Source organism: Rhodamnia argentea, chromosome 9 (genome assembly GCF_020921035.1).
Source record: "Rhodamnia argentea isolate NSW1041297 chromosome 9, ASM2092103v1, whole genome shotgun sequence".
In the NCBI taxonomy this organism is placed as follows: domain Eukaryota; kingdom Viridiplantae; phylum Streptophyta; class Magnoliopsida; order Myrtales; family Myrtaceae; genus Rhodamnia; species Rhodamnia argentea.
Genome location: NC_063158.1, coordinates 23884432 through 23901514, shown reverse-complemented (window position 1 = coordinate 23901514; position 17083 = coordinate 23884432). Strand labels below are relative to the sequence as shown.

Here is a 17083-nt window from a genome sequence, read left to right as displayed (position 1 = left end):
GGAAATAAAAATTATGGAGGGAAAACCATGTGGTGGAAGATAAATTTCTTAGTGTCCTGGAAATTATCCTGACTGATGGGTTTGAGAAGCTCCATGAAGAGATTTACAGTGGAGAATCTGAAAACAGTCTCATCACTCCAACCACAAGATTTCCCACATTGGCTGTTGCCGTCAATGTCACTACTTTTACCAGCTAGAGGCCAAATTGGTTTGTGCATAAGTCTTCTAGGCAGAGGACTTGTGACTCTCAAGACTGTTGGTCTAGTCTGCACCTTGAAGATGTTGATGCATTAAACATGAGTTTTGAGTTTCTACATTAGAATATGATGAAAAGTGATCATCATTGCCCACAAAATGTGAGTGTATTTCAATAATTTCTTGATTTCAGAAGCTAATTTGCGATTATGAGTCCAGAATTAGAATTTTTCTTGACTTAATCACCCTTTTCACATTGATCCAACCTTCTTTCTAAATCTTCCTTTTACATCTTTTGGGCCAAGCTTGATAACACATGTTCACTCCTTTCTCCATGTAACACCACAAACATCTGATTTTCAAACCACCACAATAACTTCACCTTTGTCCCGTCACACCCCGATCCTCGAGCACGCAGCATCCCCGCCAACTCGTCCCTCGGGTCATAAAAAATAGCGTCCCAGACACGATACCGACCTTTGAGATCAACTACGCATGTCGAAACGTATGACACTCCCGGACAATATCATATCACCGGGATAGACAAGCGGGAAACATGTTAATGCAAAAACATCATTTTATTGACAAACTTGTCTTATCCAATCAAGACAATACCCCATTTAGCTCCATAGTTCAGAGTGGGTAGGGTCAACTCACATCTACTCCAAGTAGAGGGCTATATCAACATAGCCCTCAGCATCAATTCCAACGGAACCATAAATTCCATCATTTCGGACACGAAAAAGGTTAACCACAACGGGGTGAGAAATAAATCCCAGTGAGTCAACGCCTAAGCCCGGCTAGGGCATTGATTCGTCCGGAACATTCTATTAATCAATCATATCTCACGGTATAGATATCTCAACCATATGCAACTTACCCGCTAAGAAGCCACACAAAATATAAGGACAACTTGATACGACAATCAACGTCACCCCCAATTTAACTCACTAGCAGAATATCGTATAGATATTAATCCACGTAACACCCCACACAGTTCGGTCAACATGATTAAGGCCATTCGATCGGGCACACTAGTCGGTGGGTGCCGGTGCTCTCGTTAATCGGTGCTTTTTCGAGTAAGACGATGCATCGTTCCATTTACGTCGGTCATGATAACCGATAGTCTCCCTGGTACCCCCGGGACGGACATAATCGATATCGTCCCCTAGTACCCTCGGGCCGACGATCATAATTCCCATGGTACCCTCGGGACGGATATAATAAATATATTGGATATCGTTCCCTGGTACCCCAGGGCCAACGATAATGATCCCCCTGGTACCCCCGAGATGGATACATTAGGTGTATTAGATATCGTCCCTTGGTACCCCCGGGCCGACGATAACCATCACATGGCCACACAAGTATGTCAATCGATCAAGCCAATTAATCAATTTTCCTTATAGGCGGATGCTCGCACGATCTTACACAAAGCCGTGACCCAAGGCCGTTTTCACGGGGCGATTTTACCCTCAAATCGAACATCCAATCCATCAATAGTCAATCAAAGTATTCAATTAGACAATCGATATAAACGATCGATCCAAGCAAGTCAATCAATTCAATCATGAATATTTGATCGAATTATGCACATTTAAGCTCAATTCAAGAGACAACTTAATATTAACCGATTCGATTAGTCAATCGATCGTACGCTCGTCTCTAGTCAATTGCTCGCTCTCGATTAAGCAATAACAAACATTCAATCAATCAATCTCATCCAATTAGTCATAGAATCCTAGCTAATTAGACTAGCTTAACCAATTAGGGCCATTAAACTTAAACCAAGTTTCTAACCTAAATTGGCCCTAATCGAGCTACCTAAACACCTAATAATCTAAATAAACTAATCCGAACGTAATTAATGACCTAACCAAGGATTAGAGGTCGACTCACCGTCAAATAGGTGAAGCGAATGCTGCGGCGGTCCTTGGAAATCTTCGGCGCATGTGTTGGGCTCGATCGAATCGCGACCGAAGAACTTCGGATTACGGGCCCAAACTCACGGCGCAATGGGCCCACCGGTCTACTACAAGGCCCAACTTAACAACCCACAACAGATTGGGCCAAGGCCCAATACGCGAGTCGACCAAACGGGCCCAACAGATCCGGCCCAGCCCGTAAACAGAGTGCAGCAGAACGGGCGGAGCTATGGGGCCGGCCGTTTGCGGCCGTGGTGGCCTTTCCAGCGGGCGTTGTGGCAGTAGCAAGTGGCAAGAGGCTTGCGGGGGCTGTGAGGTAGCCGGGGGTGGTCGGCCGTGGCTCGTGGTAGCCAGAGCAAACGCCGGTAGCAGCCAACAGAGGCTGCAGTGGCGAAACAGGGCAAGGGAGGCCAAAACAGGGGCGGTGGTCGGGGGTCATTTCGCGGCTCCGGCAGCGACGGGGCTTCGTGGGGCTAGTGGCGATGGTTTGTAGGGGTGTCGGGGAGTCTATGGTGGTCGGAGTTCGGTGTAGAAGGGCAGTGTGGCGGCGGTTGGATGTCAAGAACAGAATCGGCACTCCCGAGGCCCAAAACAGAGCAGGCCGGGTCGGCGGCTGTTTTGGCTTCTTCGGCGGCTTCGCGGCGGTCACCGGCGATCGGAAGTGGTGGCTGGAGGTCAGGTAAGGTCTAAGGAGGGGGTCGGGATGGGTGGTGGTGGCTAATCTCCAACAACTAGAGGCAAAAAGGCAAGAGCACCCAAACCCGACGGAAAACGGGGCGTGTCCGGAAGGCTTCTTGCGGCCGGCCTTCCGGCGACTCCGGCGGTGTGGCGGTGGTCCAATGGTGTCGAGGGGGTTCCGTGAGTGTTGTAATTGGTCCTGGTATCTCATGCAATGGGTCTAATGGTTGAAAAATGAAGAACGAAGAGGAAGAAGGAGGGCAGCTGCAAGTCGGTTGAGAGGGGGGGGTGTACCCGTACTTGGGCAACTGTGAGGGAGAGAGAGAGAGAAATCTGGAATTTTGACCAAGTAGGCTGAGATGATAAGGTGGGGCCCATCTCACTAATAACCTTGTCTTTTCACAAATAAAACCCTTGGGGCATTTTCGTAATTTCTAACTTTGGCCAAGGGTATTTTCGTAATTTCACACCCTAGGTAATCCGAGCGTCCAGAAACCCGACGGAGAGTTATTTAATCCGAACTCGAGTCAATTTAGCTCGAACGAGGATTAATGTGAAATTTTCTAATTCCAATGCGCAATTACTCAATTAATCGGAATTTATTCCAATTCGAGTAACGATCCCAGAAATTTCCAATTTCCGATTTCTAATTTCTTAATATCTGATCTTGGGCATTAATTTAAAATTTTCTAGTCGTTCCATAGACTAGATTTTACTATTTTGATTGCCCAATTTTCAAGGCGTTACAACTCTCCCCATCTTAGGAAATTTCGTCCCCGAAATTTATACCACTACCCAATCTTGAAGGACAAAGTCAATGGCATCTTATAACGTTCTTTTTGTTCATCGGACAATACTTGCTCCAAATTAATTCTTATCTCCTCTCCTCAAATATCAACTTGTCCCAATTCACACCCATTATATGTCTAAATAAGTTGGGTTGTCAAACTCCAACAACTCACACTTAAATTGTCATCATCTAAACTTGCCATCCAAACCAAATGTCGAATGTCATACAGTAGCCATAGTTAACCGCAAGGTCAGCCATCCTCACATATCAATCGATACTTTTTGACTATCAACAAACAAGACTTGTCACCGCCTCTCTTCTTATTTTACGGGGGCCATTTACAATCAACACTAATGGCAATTTGAGCATTCTCTTCGAATGGGTAAGATCAACTGATGATTGATTTCTTCCTTGACGTTCCATGATTGGAACTATCACTTGGCAGCCATTGGAATATTCATGGAATCGTTGACTTCGTGTACTTATTCGAACCGAGAGTCAGACCACTCATTCCGCTAAGACAGCTCGACTCACGAACAATCGACGAGTCAAGGGCCACCTTGATTATCTTGGTTTAGGGTTGGAATCACCCGTTCCTAGACCGATGGTACAATCGAACACTATCGAGATTACCTCTCATGACCAACTCAAGTTGATGCAGGATTGATTCGTCTCGATCCGTATTCTTCCAACAACACGTCACACACCCTAGGGTGATCGGTCCTCGACTAGTGCGCGGTTGGTACGGGGTTCTAGTACCAATCGTCTCTCATTGGATCCATGGCTAACTTATTTGCCGCTTCGTGCTTGATTCAAGGTCGTCACCTCGATCAACGGCGCAATCAACGGGTAGGTTGAGCCATGGTCCAGGTCATAGGCGACCTTTGATATCTCAGTGGCTTCCTCAACTTAGCCGTTACTTGTGACTAGTCCGAGTCTCAAGCAAAACTCTTATGGGCATTATCTCTCTCAACTTTGTGGTCTCACCAAGCTTTCGCTGCGTCCTCTTATCACTCATCTTCCCCAATTGCCACATCTCGCAATCTTAACCTTATACTGAGTCAGCATCGATCCCAACAACTTACAGAGCCAGCTAACGAGCCTCATTGCACCATCAACTCATAACCTGTCATTACAAACCTTTATTGTTCGTTTCCACCATCTTTCATTCCTCACATTTGCCCGAGGCTCCAATGGTTACAATTCTCCAGCGAAGTACACTCCACCACGACATTATTGAGTCATCAACCAACTAGCTCACATGGTCTTAAATGCATGGGGTCAAGATCGTCTCCACTATTCAATATTTACTACTTAACTTCTTATCGACCAAATTTACGAATAATTCATGTTATAAATGCTAATCTTCTCAAAGGCGTCACCGGTGATCATACTGCGAGAGAAAAATCTTGAGCCCCTTTTTTTATAAATAATATCCTCGTTTTCTCAAGCCATGCTCTGGCAGCAGTAGTTGATGACTCTTTACTAATCCCATAGCATGTATCGATATCTCGAGATGTCTTTGCGATGCTTGCTTCAACAATTGGGGCCGTCAACAAAATCAGTAACTTGAACTTGTTAAGATGATGCCCAATTTCAAATTTATGCTCTCTAGTGTCGATTACTACAATTCCATATCCACAATCCCTTCAAATGGACTATTCGTTGATCCCAATGATTCAAGCTGAGTCTTTGCCTTTTGAGGCTTAGTCTATAACAACCCAAAATCACAATCATATTATTTAGCTATTCCTCATCCACAAGAGAACCGTTCAACCCAAATGCTTTTACCAATTCAAATCGAAACTTAGAACTTCCTAATTCTCACTACCTTTCTTGCATAGCTTAACAGCATCACCAATCGGGAGCATTATCGAAAGTTAGTAACTAAACCATCAAAACACCGCACTAGTTCGATCTTACATAATACACAAAAATACCAGTCACCTTATTGCAACTCATATTCACAAGCCAAGTCTATCGACCGGCATTCTTCACTACAACTATCTGGGAGCAACCGACCGTCAGAACATCCTACCACAGACAATTCACTATTCCTTAGCGAGATTGGTTAAGGTTGCCCTCCGGATCGTTCCTTCGCAATTGTCCTCCTGGTGGTGATTGAGCGTGCGTTCCCCTTTTTCTTTACGGACAATCCTTCACCTGGTGATCATACCGACTACGGCCAAAGCAAGCTCCCATCCTAAAGGGACACGGAGTCGTTCCATGCCTATGTTTATAGAATCAACACTCACCGACATGGTGATGTGTTGGCTTCCCTACGGCGCTCTTGCGATCGATTCGGAGATGGTATTTTTCTCCCGATGCCGGCCTCTTCCCATTCCGGCGATCACTTTTTCTAGAGGGCATAAACCGCGATGCGGATGCGGCTGCTCTTTCTGACCGATCTCGCTCATACAAGTCATCATAATCCTTCGGGTTCAATGGCATTAGGACACTTTTGATTTCGGGCTTCAGCCCATCTCGAAATCTCATTGCCCTATCGATAGGATCCTCAATCATTCTCGGGGCATACTTTGATAGGTGAGCAAACTTCGCCTCATATTCATCCACAATCCTTTGGTTTTGGCATAAACGAAGGAATTCAGCCATCTTTTGCTCCCTCGCAAGATCAGAGAAATACTTGTTATTAAATGCTTCCACAAAGGCATCCCACATTGGGACCATACCCTCTGGAAAAATCCTATCCCCGGTGGCTCTCCACCAAGCACTCGCATTTCCCTATAGCCGATACACGGCCAGAATGACCTTATTCTCATCAGCACACCTCGGAGGGTCAAATGCCTTCTCAAGTTCCTCGATCCACAAGGTAGTAGCCTTAGGATCTCCACTACTAGTGAACTTGGGCGGCTTCAGCTTTAGGAATTGTTCCACCAACCTTTGTGGTTGGTATCCATCATTCATAATTCCAGTTGGTGAATTCCTTGGTGGGGCTTTAGTAGTGATGGCGGCATTACGGTTTCCTACCTGCCGTCCCATCAAGTCACTCATTGTTCCTAGCGCCTCAAGGATCCCATTGATCCTTGGGTCTTGCTTGGCGAGCCTAACTCGAGGTGCTCTTTCACCTTCCATGATCTCCGCGATCGTCGGGTTCTACCTAACGGGCCTAGCTGGTCCCGCGATCGTCGGGTTCTACCTAACGTGCCTAGCTGGTCTAGCTCGGGGTGTTCTTCCACTGCGCTCACTCATTTTGCAGGTATCGTACGGAGTTCCGCTCACCCCATAGCAAAGCGCGATAAGAAGGCAACCCCAAAACTTTAAAACACAAGCAACAATCACATGCATAAGGCATATAATTCTACTAACTATCCCATTTCTCATCGCTCCTTAGCACTCCAGGCTAATGACCGGATGGATCGGGCCGACCTTGCTCTGATACCACCTTGGGCGGGGATGTCACAACCCGATCATCGAGCACGCGGCATCCCCGCCAACTCGTCCCTCGGGTCATAAAGAATAGCGACCCGTGCACGCTATTGACCTTTGAGATCAATTACGCATGTGGAAATGTATGACACTCCTCGACAATATCACATCACCAGGATAGACAAGCGGGAAACATGTTAATGCAAAAACATCATTTTATTGACAAACTTGTCTTATCCAATCAAGACAATACACCATTTAGCTCCACAATTCGGAGTGGATAGGGTCAACTCACATCTATTCCGGGTAGAGGGCTATGTCAACATAGCCCTCAGCATTAATTCCAACGTAACCTTAAATTCCATCATTTCGGACCTAAAAAAGGTTAACCACAACGGGGTAAGAAATAAATCCCCGTGAGTCAATGCCTAAGCCCGGCCAGGGCGTTGATTCGTCCGTAACATTCTATTAATCAATCATATCTCACAGTGCAGATATCTCAACCATATGCAACTTACCCGCTAAGAAGCCACACAAAATATAAGGACAACTTAATACGACAATCAACGTCACCCCAATTTAACTCACTAGCAGAATATCGTATAGATATTAATCTACGTAACACCCCCACACGATTCGATCGACATGATTAAGGCCATTCAATCAGGCACACTAGTCGGTGGGTGCTAGTGCTCTCGTTAATCGGTGCTTTTTCAGGTAAGACGATGCATCGTTCCATTTTTGTCGGTCATGATAATCGATAGTCCCCCGGGTACCCCCGGGACGGACATATCCGATATCGTCCCCTGGTACCCCTGGGCCGACGATCATAATTCCCTTGGTACCCCCAGGACGGATATAATAAATATCTCGGATATCGTTCCCTGGTACCTCCGGGCCAACGATAATGATCCCCTTGGTACCCCCGGGCCGACGATAACCATCACATGGCCACACAAGTATGCCAATCGATCAAGCCAATTAATCAATTTTCCTTATAGGCGGATGCTCGCATAGTCATGCACAAAGCCTTGACCCAAGGCCGTTTTCACGTCAACACATACAATTGACGCCAAATATAGTCATATGACTGCACGAAATTATGCACTGATCTTCGCATGCATCACGGGGCGATTTTACCCTCAAATCGAACATCCAATCCATTAATAGTCAATCAAAGTATTCAATCGGATAATTGATAGAAACGATCGATCCAAGCAAGTCAATCAATTCAATCATGAATATTTGATCGAATTATGCACATTTAAGCTCAATTCAAGAGACAACTTAATATTAACCGATTCGATTAGTCAATCGATCGTACGCTCGTCTCTAGTCTATCGCTCGCTCTCGGTTAAGCAATAACAAACATTCAATCAATCAATCTCATCCAATTAGCCATAAAATCCTAGCTAATTAGACTAGCTTGACCAATTAGGGCCATTAAACTTAAACCAAGTTTCTAACCTAAATTGGCCCTAATAGAGCTACCTAAACACCTAATAATCTAAATAAACTAATCCGAACGTAATTAATGACCTAACCAAGGATTAGAGGTCGACTCACCGTCAAATAGGTGAAGCGAATGCTGCGGCGGTCCTTGGAAATCTTCGGCGCATGCGTTGGGCTCGATCGAATCGCGACCGAAGAATTCGGATTACGAGCCCAAACTCACGGCGCAATGGGCCCACCGGTCTACTACAAGGCCCAACTTAACAACCCACAACAGATTGGGCCGAGGCCCAATACGCAGGTCGACCAAACGGGCCCAACAGATCCGGCCTAGCCCAGAAACAGGGTGCAGCAGAACGGGGCGGGCTATGGGGCCGGCTGTTTGCGATCGTGGCGGCCTTTCCGGTGGGCATTGTGGCGGTGGCAAGAGGCTTGCGGGGGCTATAAGGTAGCTGGGAGTGGTCGGCCGTGGCTCGTGGTGGCCGGAGCAAACGTCGGCAACAACCAACGAAAGCCGCAATGGCGAAACAGGCCAGGGGAGGCCGAAACAGGGCGGGTGGTCGGATGTTGTTTCGGGGCTCCAGCAGCGACGGGGCTTCGTGGGGCTGATGGCAATGGTTTGTAGGGGTGTCAAGGAGTCTATGGTAGTCGGAGTTCGGCGCAAAAGGGCAGTGTGGCGGCGGTTGGGTGTCAAGAACAGAATCGGCACTCCCGAGGCCCAAAACAGAGCAAAATGGGTCGGCGGCTATTTTGCCTTCTCCGGCGGCTTCGCGGCTATCACCGGAGATCGGAAGTGGTGGCTGGAGGTCGGGGAAGGTCTAAGGTGGGGGTCGGGATGGGTGGTGGTGGCTGATCTCCAACAACCGCAGGCAAAAAGGCAAGAGCACCCAAACTCGACGAAAAACAAGGCAGGGTCGGGAAGGCTTCTTACACCGGCCTTCCGGCGACTCCGGCGGTGCGGCGGTGGTCCGGTGGTGTCGAGGGGGTTCCGTGAGTGTTGTAGTTGGTCCCGGTAGCTCATGCAATGGGTCTAATGGTTGAAAAATGAAGAACTAAGAGAAAGAAGGAGGGCTGCTGCAAGTCGGTTGAGAGGGGGGGTGTACATGTACTTGGGCAGCTGTGAGGGAGAGAGAGAGAGAGAGATCTGGAATTTTGACCAAGTAGGCTGAGATGATAAGGTGGGGCCCATCTCACTGATAACCTTGTCTTTTCACAAATAAAACCCTTGGGGCATTTTCGTAATTTCTAACTTTGGCCAAGGGTATTTTCATAATTTCACACCCTAGGTAATTCGGGCGTCCAGAAACCCAACGGAGGGTTATGTAATCCGAACTCTAGTCAATTTAGCCTGAACGAGGATTAATGTGAAATTTTCTAATTCTAATACGCAATTACTCAATTAATCGGAATTTATTCCAATTCGAGTAACGATCCCGGAAATTTCCAATTTCCGATTTCTAATTTCTTAATATCCGATCTTGGGCATTAAATTAAAATTTTCTAGTCGTTCCATAGACTAGATTTTACTATTTTGATCGCTCAATTTTCGAGGCGTTACATGTCCAGCCACCGCTCTGTGGCGTCCAACGATGATCAGCAACCCCAGACCAAAAAATGTGTGTTACATCCATCTCAGGGCCATCCACAGTTCAAGTTACAAACATCCATCCCACGTCAAACCATCAGTTGCCTTTGAATCTGTCAAGTGCGCCCGTGAGAAGCGGGGGACTAGATAGCGTGACTTCAATGACTCCAAGATCAATGACGAGGTCAGTCAAAGTCGTTTGCACGAAAAACCACAGCGACGGAGGCCCACTCTCTCGATGATTCAAGAACACTGACAGAGGAAAATCGGTGCAAAATGATGTAGAACAATTAGCGTGTGATTTTTTGGAAAAATGTGATCGGTAGAAATTAGGTCGATTTTACTGATTTGGGGCTGGCGAGCTCGGATTGCGCTCAAATTTGGTCGGCTGGAGCGAAATAGTCTTTTGATCAATTATCACTACTTTGTTGTGACATACAATGGATTTTCGCGTTTTGGAGTCGTTTAGATAGGTTTTCAACCAGTTTTCTATTTTAGGAAACTTTGCGATATATCCGATCGCGATATTTGATTTGAATTATGTTTGATTTAATTTGATTTTTATTTGATTAGGATTAGATTTGATTCTTATTTAATTTCTCAAGAAGTCCTATTAATATAAAGAACGTCCGCCCTATGTAATCGGTATTATTGTTCAATCAATTTCAGTATATGCTTGGAAAGCTTTTCTTGTTAACTCTTTCCCTGCGTCACAAAGACAGGACATGCTTTTGAAAGGGATTGAGTTTGGACGCTATCTTTACAGCTGTCCTGTTGCAATGCACCAGAGGAAAAAGGGATAGAGAGAACCAAGTTGTGGGTGCAAGACTTCTAAGTGGCCAACGGTATCAACCGTCATGGTGCCCCGCTGATGGGGAACCGGGGTGCGCCCTGTGCCCAATTCCCGGAGCCAGAATTGGGGTCCTCAATAGCCCGGACCCAAGACCCGGTGCCAAAACTCAGGTCCTGGCGTCCTTGACTAGGGTCCCTGAGCCTGGATCTAGATCCCCGAGGCCCAGGCACACCCTGCTTGGAAAACTGGCTATCCCTTCGATTTAGATTTTTTCAAAGTATGTCGTAAAGCTCCCAAAAACTCAGGTTTAGCAAAAGAAGGAGAATTCCAATGGTCAATGATAATCAAGGTTCTATGTGATGTTTAATAAAATAATCATCTAGAGTGGGAGAATAGATTAATAGTGAACAGAACTGTGCAATGCTTCTATGAGACACCAATAGATATAGAAAATAGCAGCACAAATGATCATAGTGGTTTGGCTTTCGGTAAAGTTCACGTCCACTCTTACATACAAACAGCCGCCTGGCTGAATTCCACTGAGTACTCAAATGAGAAATTACAGAAAGATATGATGGCTTCAACACAAGCATTTCAACATAAGCGAGTGTTGTTTTTACCAAAGCTATCTCAGTTTACACACTTGAACTTTGTATTATACCTCTCACAAGATCTCACTTATAAGCTTGAGTAGACAATTTAGAGTAAGTGTAGCTCTCTTGAAATATGGATGATGAAGTCTTGATCTTTTCTTTTCCTTCGAACTTTGTGCTCATTATATACTCCTCGTCTCCTAAGCTTTTCCCGATAGAACCACACCAAGGATCATTCTTCAAACTAGCCGTCGACAAATCGATGGATAAGAATCACGTAGCCTTTGAGGTTTAAGACATCAAAGATTTGAAAGGATTTGTTTGCCCATAGAATCAAATCCTCGAATCTACAAATCAAGCTTCTAATAAAAAAAAATTATCTACCGGCTGATTGCCAATCAATCAAGACTCCTCATATAGAAAGTTATGAGATTATCTTTTATATTGCTCGTTAGTCAATATAACTGAGTAACAAAATACCAAACCAGATTATTGACCATTAGTGAGGGATATTTTGCCTAATAAACATAAAGAATATGTTTATAACAACAATGAGGATCATTTGAAGTTCTGGAATATATCTCGCCATAAGTAACTCAAATGAGTCTACCTCTCTCCACGAAACCTGCCTCTATCAGAATATAAACATTTAGGAGATTAAGTACATAAGGCATAATGATATATTTGTAGAATATCCTTAGAGTATTTCACAAAGTCTTTTCAACATGACATAGCAGTTTTGTTTCTTTCAAAATCTAATATAATTTCTTCAACACTATATATGTATAGAGTGAGGTTATCCCGCACTTCGCATTCCTTGACAGAAAGGGAGTGTGGTGGGAGGCTTCCAAGGCAATGCCTGCTCGAGAATGTTGGATGCCCTTGCCCACGGTGAAGAATCCTCGTCTTATTCTCATTCGCGATAGAGAGGGCAATCAAACACGGAAAGATGTACATTTCAAGAACACCAGTCATCGGCCTTCAATAGATGCGAGAGTGACGTTGATAGAACCTCTATTTTGGCTTTGTTCGGAGCCATCTGTGTGTTGGATTGGTTGCCTCTCAGTGTACGCTGGCTGGTTCGGGCTAGGAAGATCCACCATTTCGCCGTGGAGCAATGAAATGACGGTCGGAATGGTGGGCCTATCTTTTGCAAGTTGTGTGCAAAGAAGACCCACATTTACGCATCTTAAAACCTCTGTTTCAAAGCGTCTAACAGATATTTTTGGGTCTGCTAGTGCTAGAGCATTGCCTTCTTTCCACAACTTCCACGCCTGCACAAAACTCGAGTCAAGTTACTACTGGGATGTCAGTTTATGGAAATGAATCACAGCTCTACATCAGTGAGAGCTTACAAATCCCAGAAGGCTCAAGGATCGATCTTCCTCGATAGAGCTAGTGTTCCGTCGTCCACTTATGATCTCTAGCAATAATACACCAAAGCTAAAGACATCTGATTTTTCTGAAAAACGCCCTTCCATTGCATATTCAGGCGCCATGTAACCACTGGATTCCCATCATAAACGTTTAGATTCCTGATGCAGAATAAAAAATAAAGCTGGTAGGAAATTCAAAATGCAGAGAAGTACTAACTAGGTCCCCATGACTCTTCGTGTATTTGCTTGATCTTCGTTGCCTTCAAAGATCCTTGCCATACCAAAGTCTGAAATTTTTGGATTGAGCTCTTCATCCAACAGGATATTGCTTGCCTTTAGATCTCTATGAATTATTCTTAGTCTAGAGTCCCGGTGAAGGTACAGGAGGGCTCGACAGATTCCATCAATGATGTTGGACCTTCTTCTCCAATCAAGATGTTCGCGCTTGAGTGGATCTGAATAGAAAACATAAGCAAAATGCAAACAATTTGCATCATTTTTGTGACTGGGATATAGTGAAATGCACACAAAGAAGTTCAAATGCAAGCTGGAAATAACAATTATGTGCAGCATAGAGTCCAATGCATCGCTGACATTGAGAACGCTAAAAGTGGGATTAGACGGCAAACATTAACAGAAGACATATCTTACCAAAAAGAAAAGTGTCGAGACTCTTGTTTGGCATGAACTCATAGATTATTATGTTCTCATCTCCTTCGACACAACATCCAAGGATTTTAACAAGATTTTGATGTTGGACCTTACAAATGACCTCCATTTCATTCATGAATTCCCGGAACCCTTGTCCTGAAGCTTTCGATAGTCTTTTGACCGCTATTTCTTTGCCATTTGACAGTCTCCCCTGCACACAAGGACTTGTGAGTCGAGGAAATTAGCAAAGTGAAAAGACGTCACTATCCCTTCGAACGGTAACTTGTTACCTTGTATACTGGCCCAAAACCACCCTGCGCTAGCCTATTGGTGTCGCTGAAGTTACTTGTTGCTGTGGCCAATTCTTCCAATTTATATAGTACTAGCTCCTGGACATTAGCTTTGCCCAGTTTCTCTCCAAGCATGTTTTCGCCGGAAACTTCTAATGAGGCTTCTCCTTCTGTGCGTCTTCTTACTGCTGATTACATAAACATAGTCAGCTATTTCATCCATCCAGAAAACAATCGAACTGCATGAGTACCAAATCTAGTAGCACCATAACCAATTACCTCGCCGTTTCTTCAGCTTTCTCCAGAAAAAGCACAGAACAATGAAAACAATTGTTCCCACAATCACAGCAGTTGCTATGATTACTCTCAGGTCTCTCTTTTCACCTGCATATCAGATTGATGACATAAGCAGCTGCTGAACAAAATGCATGCTGCGAACCCTCATTCAGCATCTAATGTTGAGGGTACCAGAAGGAGAAACAGCTAGCGGTTGGACTTGGAAAATCACAGCCAACAAGCATGTGATATCATATCCTTTAAAAAAAAAAAAAAATTTCCCTTGGAATGGGATATGAGGATTATACTAGTTATGCTTAACCGTCAGTTGTGACAATGGTACCTGAATGGATCAGAACTTAAATTGCGTAACGAACTTACCAAATTCTGTGTGGGCCAGTCGGATGTAAAGGTCAGCTCCTTCAATGGAGAACTTCTGTATGTCGATTAAGTCTCCGCTCCAGTACATGCAACCGATGCCAGCATCATACGCGTATGCTGCACACGAACAGTTATTTAAGCACAGCTTCTGACATTGGTCTTCCAAAGGGGAAAACAAAACTGCATAATATGGCACTTTTGCATTCTCTATCTTCAAAAATCCGTCCTCTTTTCCTGCTTTAGTTCTTCCATTAATAATCCTTTCGCATTGAAGCGATGACCTCCGGACACATCCTGCAGACCAATTCCCTCTCCCCCATTCTTCGATATTCTTAGGCTCGAAGCCTCTCAAGCAGCTGCAAATAGGTACTGTGTTGGTGTCGCAGATTCCAAATGGCCCGCATGTGCCATAAACATCACAAAGACTATCCCGAGTCAACCAAACATTCTGCCAATCATTCTGCTCTTCGTGCCAGTATGGCTGCACAAAAATTCCATTTGACTTCAATAAAAAGTAGGAAATGTAAGACGCCTCAGCAAAATTGTAGGTTAGATAGATAGTTCCTTCCTTGTCATTTACTAAGGTCCACCCATCAAGATAGACCGAACGCATGTTATATATTCCAATGAAGACACTACCATTCCATGGACCACTCCGCCAATACAATGTACTGCCATTCCAAATGACAACTTCAGGAATGTTCAGCAGTTCGAGACTAAGTGAGAAGCTTCCTATTGATGGATCAGAAGGGCTTTCCCAGGATGTGAATACGTGCTTCTCATTTGTTCTTACGCTAGTGCTGAGCTTCATTGTTGAGAGAAATGAGTCGGACCCATGGTCAAAACTTTGCCAGAGTATGCCTGAATCATTCGCAACAGAACTCGAACTTCCTTTTATCAAGACAAGGTTTCCCGAATCTAATATTTGGGCACTCGAGTTTGTTATGGAGGTCGAAACGTTTGATGACCAAATAACTTCCTTCTTCCCATTCATTAGCACCAGATTACCGTCATCAGATATCATCATGACCCCAGTAGAATCTAAAATTGGTTTATCACGGTTGGCAACCCAGAGGACACTATATGCAGGGATCTTGTTGTGCCAAATTCCAACATACCGATTCGCCGAACTATTCGGGCTAAAGAACCCCAATTTGTAGAGACCTCCACTCGACACTATACTTCCGGGGTCTTGGATGTGCTCAGTTGCTGTGATGACATCCCCTCCAACGCAAAACTTCAAGGCACAACAGAGCATTGAAACAAGAGTAAATAAGTTTGCTTTCCGCAGAAGTGTCATGATGAAACCTGAATCTTTCGTGTCAGCAACAGCAAAGAACAAGCGGCATTACTGGCTTTGACAGAGAACAGGACCAAGAACCACCAGAATCCTGAAACTGAAGTTTAGTACAGAAGAAACATATCACAATTCTGAAGCGAGAAAGATGTCAACATGGCCTAGACTGTTACTGCCAACTATGATTCTTTTCCGATGGAGATATATGGATCCAATGCTTTATTTCTGTGCTAGTTGACCCTTATTCGACGTTAAAAGTATGTATTTGGTCGGTTAGACTAGTCAAAAGTCAACAATTTGAAACGCAAAAAAAATAATAATAATGAAAGGTTCACCCCCTTAGTTGAAGAAAGACGCCCGAGAATATAAAAAGGGGAGAAGAAGCCGTAAACAGAGGAAAAGAAAAGAAGAGAAAAGGACAAGAAAAGGAGAAGGGAAAACAATGAGAAAAATTCGTTTGACACCCGACAAATCGGAATAACTGCGTTTTGCAGCCTCTGGTAAGTATTCAAGCCCTTTATTCATATAATCAGAGTAGTTTTGGGAGTTAGGCTGTATATTTGAAGTTATGTGAATTTTGAACCGTGACGTTTGATTGAAGAGTTGTCGAGCTGTAGGTATATGTGGCAATGATAGTTTAGGAAGTTGTGAAGCTGTGGGGTTCGACAGAAATCTAGTACGGATTTTGGTTTGATCGGAAACAATTTATGAAGTTTTACGTTCAAGCTTCGCGTTATGCATAGCTTTGAATATCTCCTTCAGACAAGGGTTCTGGAGAATATTTATGATTTAATACATACAACAAACTAAATGGGAGATTATTGAAATAGATTGTTATAAAAAAAAGAGGTGATTGTTGGATATGAAACGAAGCAATTGTTGACATGAATAGAAGCATTGGTTGAGCATGGAAAAGGGTGATGGTTTGGATAAGTTTCCTATTCCCAAGAGATATATTGATTAGTTGTAAGTGAATAGGCCCAATCACTGATTGTTCATTACACGTATTAAAGAACAACAACCGTCTCTTCTTCCTGACTCTCGTTTCTTCACAGTATTCTTCATTATCCTTCGCTTTTCATACACAAGTTTGATAACACATTCAGGCTCCATTTATTTTGTGGAAAACAACTTCCAAGAATTTTTTTTTTTTTTAGATTTTGTGGCATTTGGTTAGTAGAAAATAAGTTAGTCTAAGAAAATATTTTCTACCCATAGAAAAAACCCTTCAAAATTGGAGAAAATATATATTTTTTTTCTTTTTGAGAAGAGGAAAACATTTTCCTCGTATTTCCTTTCTCTTCTCTTTCACACTTCCTTTCTTCATAAATATTGTTTTACTTACTTTTCATTTTTTATTTATTTTTTAAAATTCGAAAGTTTTATTTTTTATTTGTTTCTTTTCTTCTTTTTT

The 17083-nt window shown here is 43.9% G+C and overlaps 1 protein-coding gene across 2 annotated transcripts; it reads right to left on the bottom strand.

The window, feature by feature from the left end:
• Nucleotides 1-12369: 12369 nt before the first annotated feature.
• Nucleotides 12370-15836, bottom strand: LOC115739698 (G-type lectin S-receptor-like serine/threonine-protein kinase At1g11330). 2 transcript variants are annotated; one of them, XM_048285714.1, is made up of 7 exons: nucleotides 14373-15836; nucleotides 13995-14099; nucleotides 13716-13903; nucleotides 13426-13636; nucleotides 12992-13229; nucleotides 12754-12904; nucleotides 12370-12672 (listed from the first exon to the last, which is right to left on the bottom strand). In XM_048285714.1, the coding sequence occupies exons 1-7, from the start codon at nucleotides 15670-15672 to the stop codon at nucleotides 12370-12372; spliced, it is 2496 nt and encodes an 831-aa protein (XP_048141671.1). In that variant the 5' UTR covers nucleotides 15673-15836. The 2 variants fall into 2 exon arrangements, with proteins under 2 accessions (XP_048141671.1, XP_048141672.1); XM_048285715.1 differs by having other exon boundaries at nucleotides 13716-13900.
• Nucleotides 15837-17083: the final 1247 nt, after the last annotated feature.

Excerpts from the sequence above, each read along its gene's own strand:
- LOC115739698 (XM_048285714.1), bottom strand. The coding sequence starts at position 15,672 with ATGACACTTCTGCGGAAAGCAAACTTATTTACTCTTGTTTCAATGCTC. Across the intron at positions 13,230-13,425 it reads TCTCGACACTTTTCTTTTTG|ATCCACTCAAGCGCGAACAT; the intron begins GTAAGATATGTC and ends TTTTCTATTCAG. Across the intron at positions 12,905-12,991 it reads CGAAGAGTCATGGGGACCTA|TGGTTACATGGCGCCTGAAT; the intron begins GTTAGTACTTCT and ends ATGGGAATCCAG.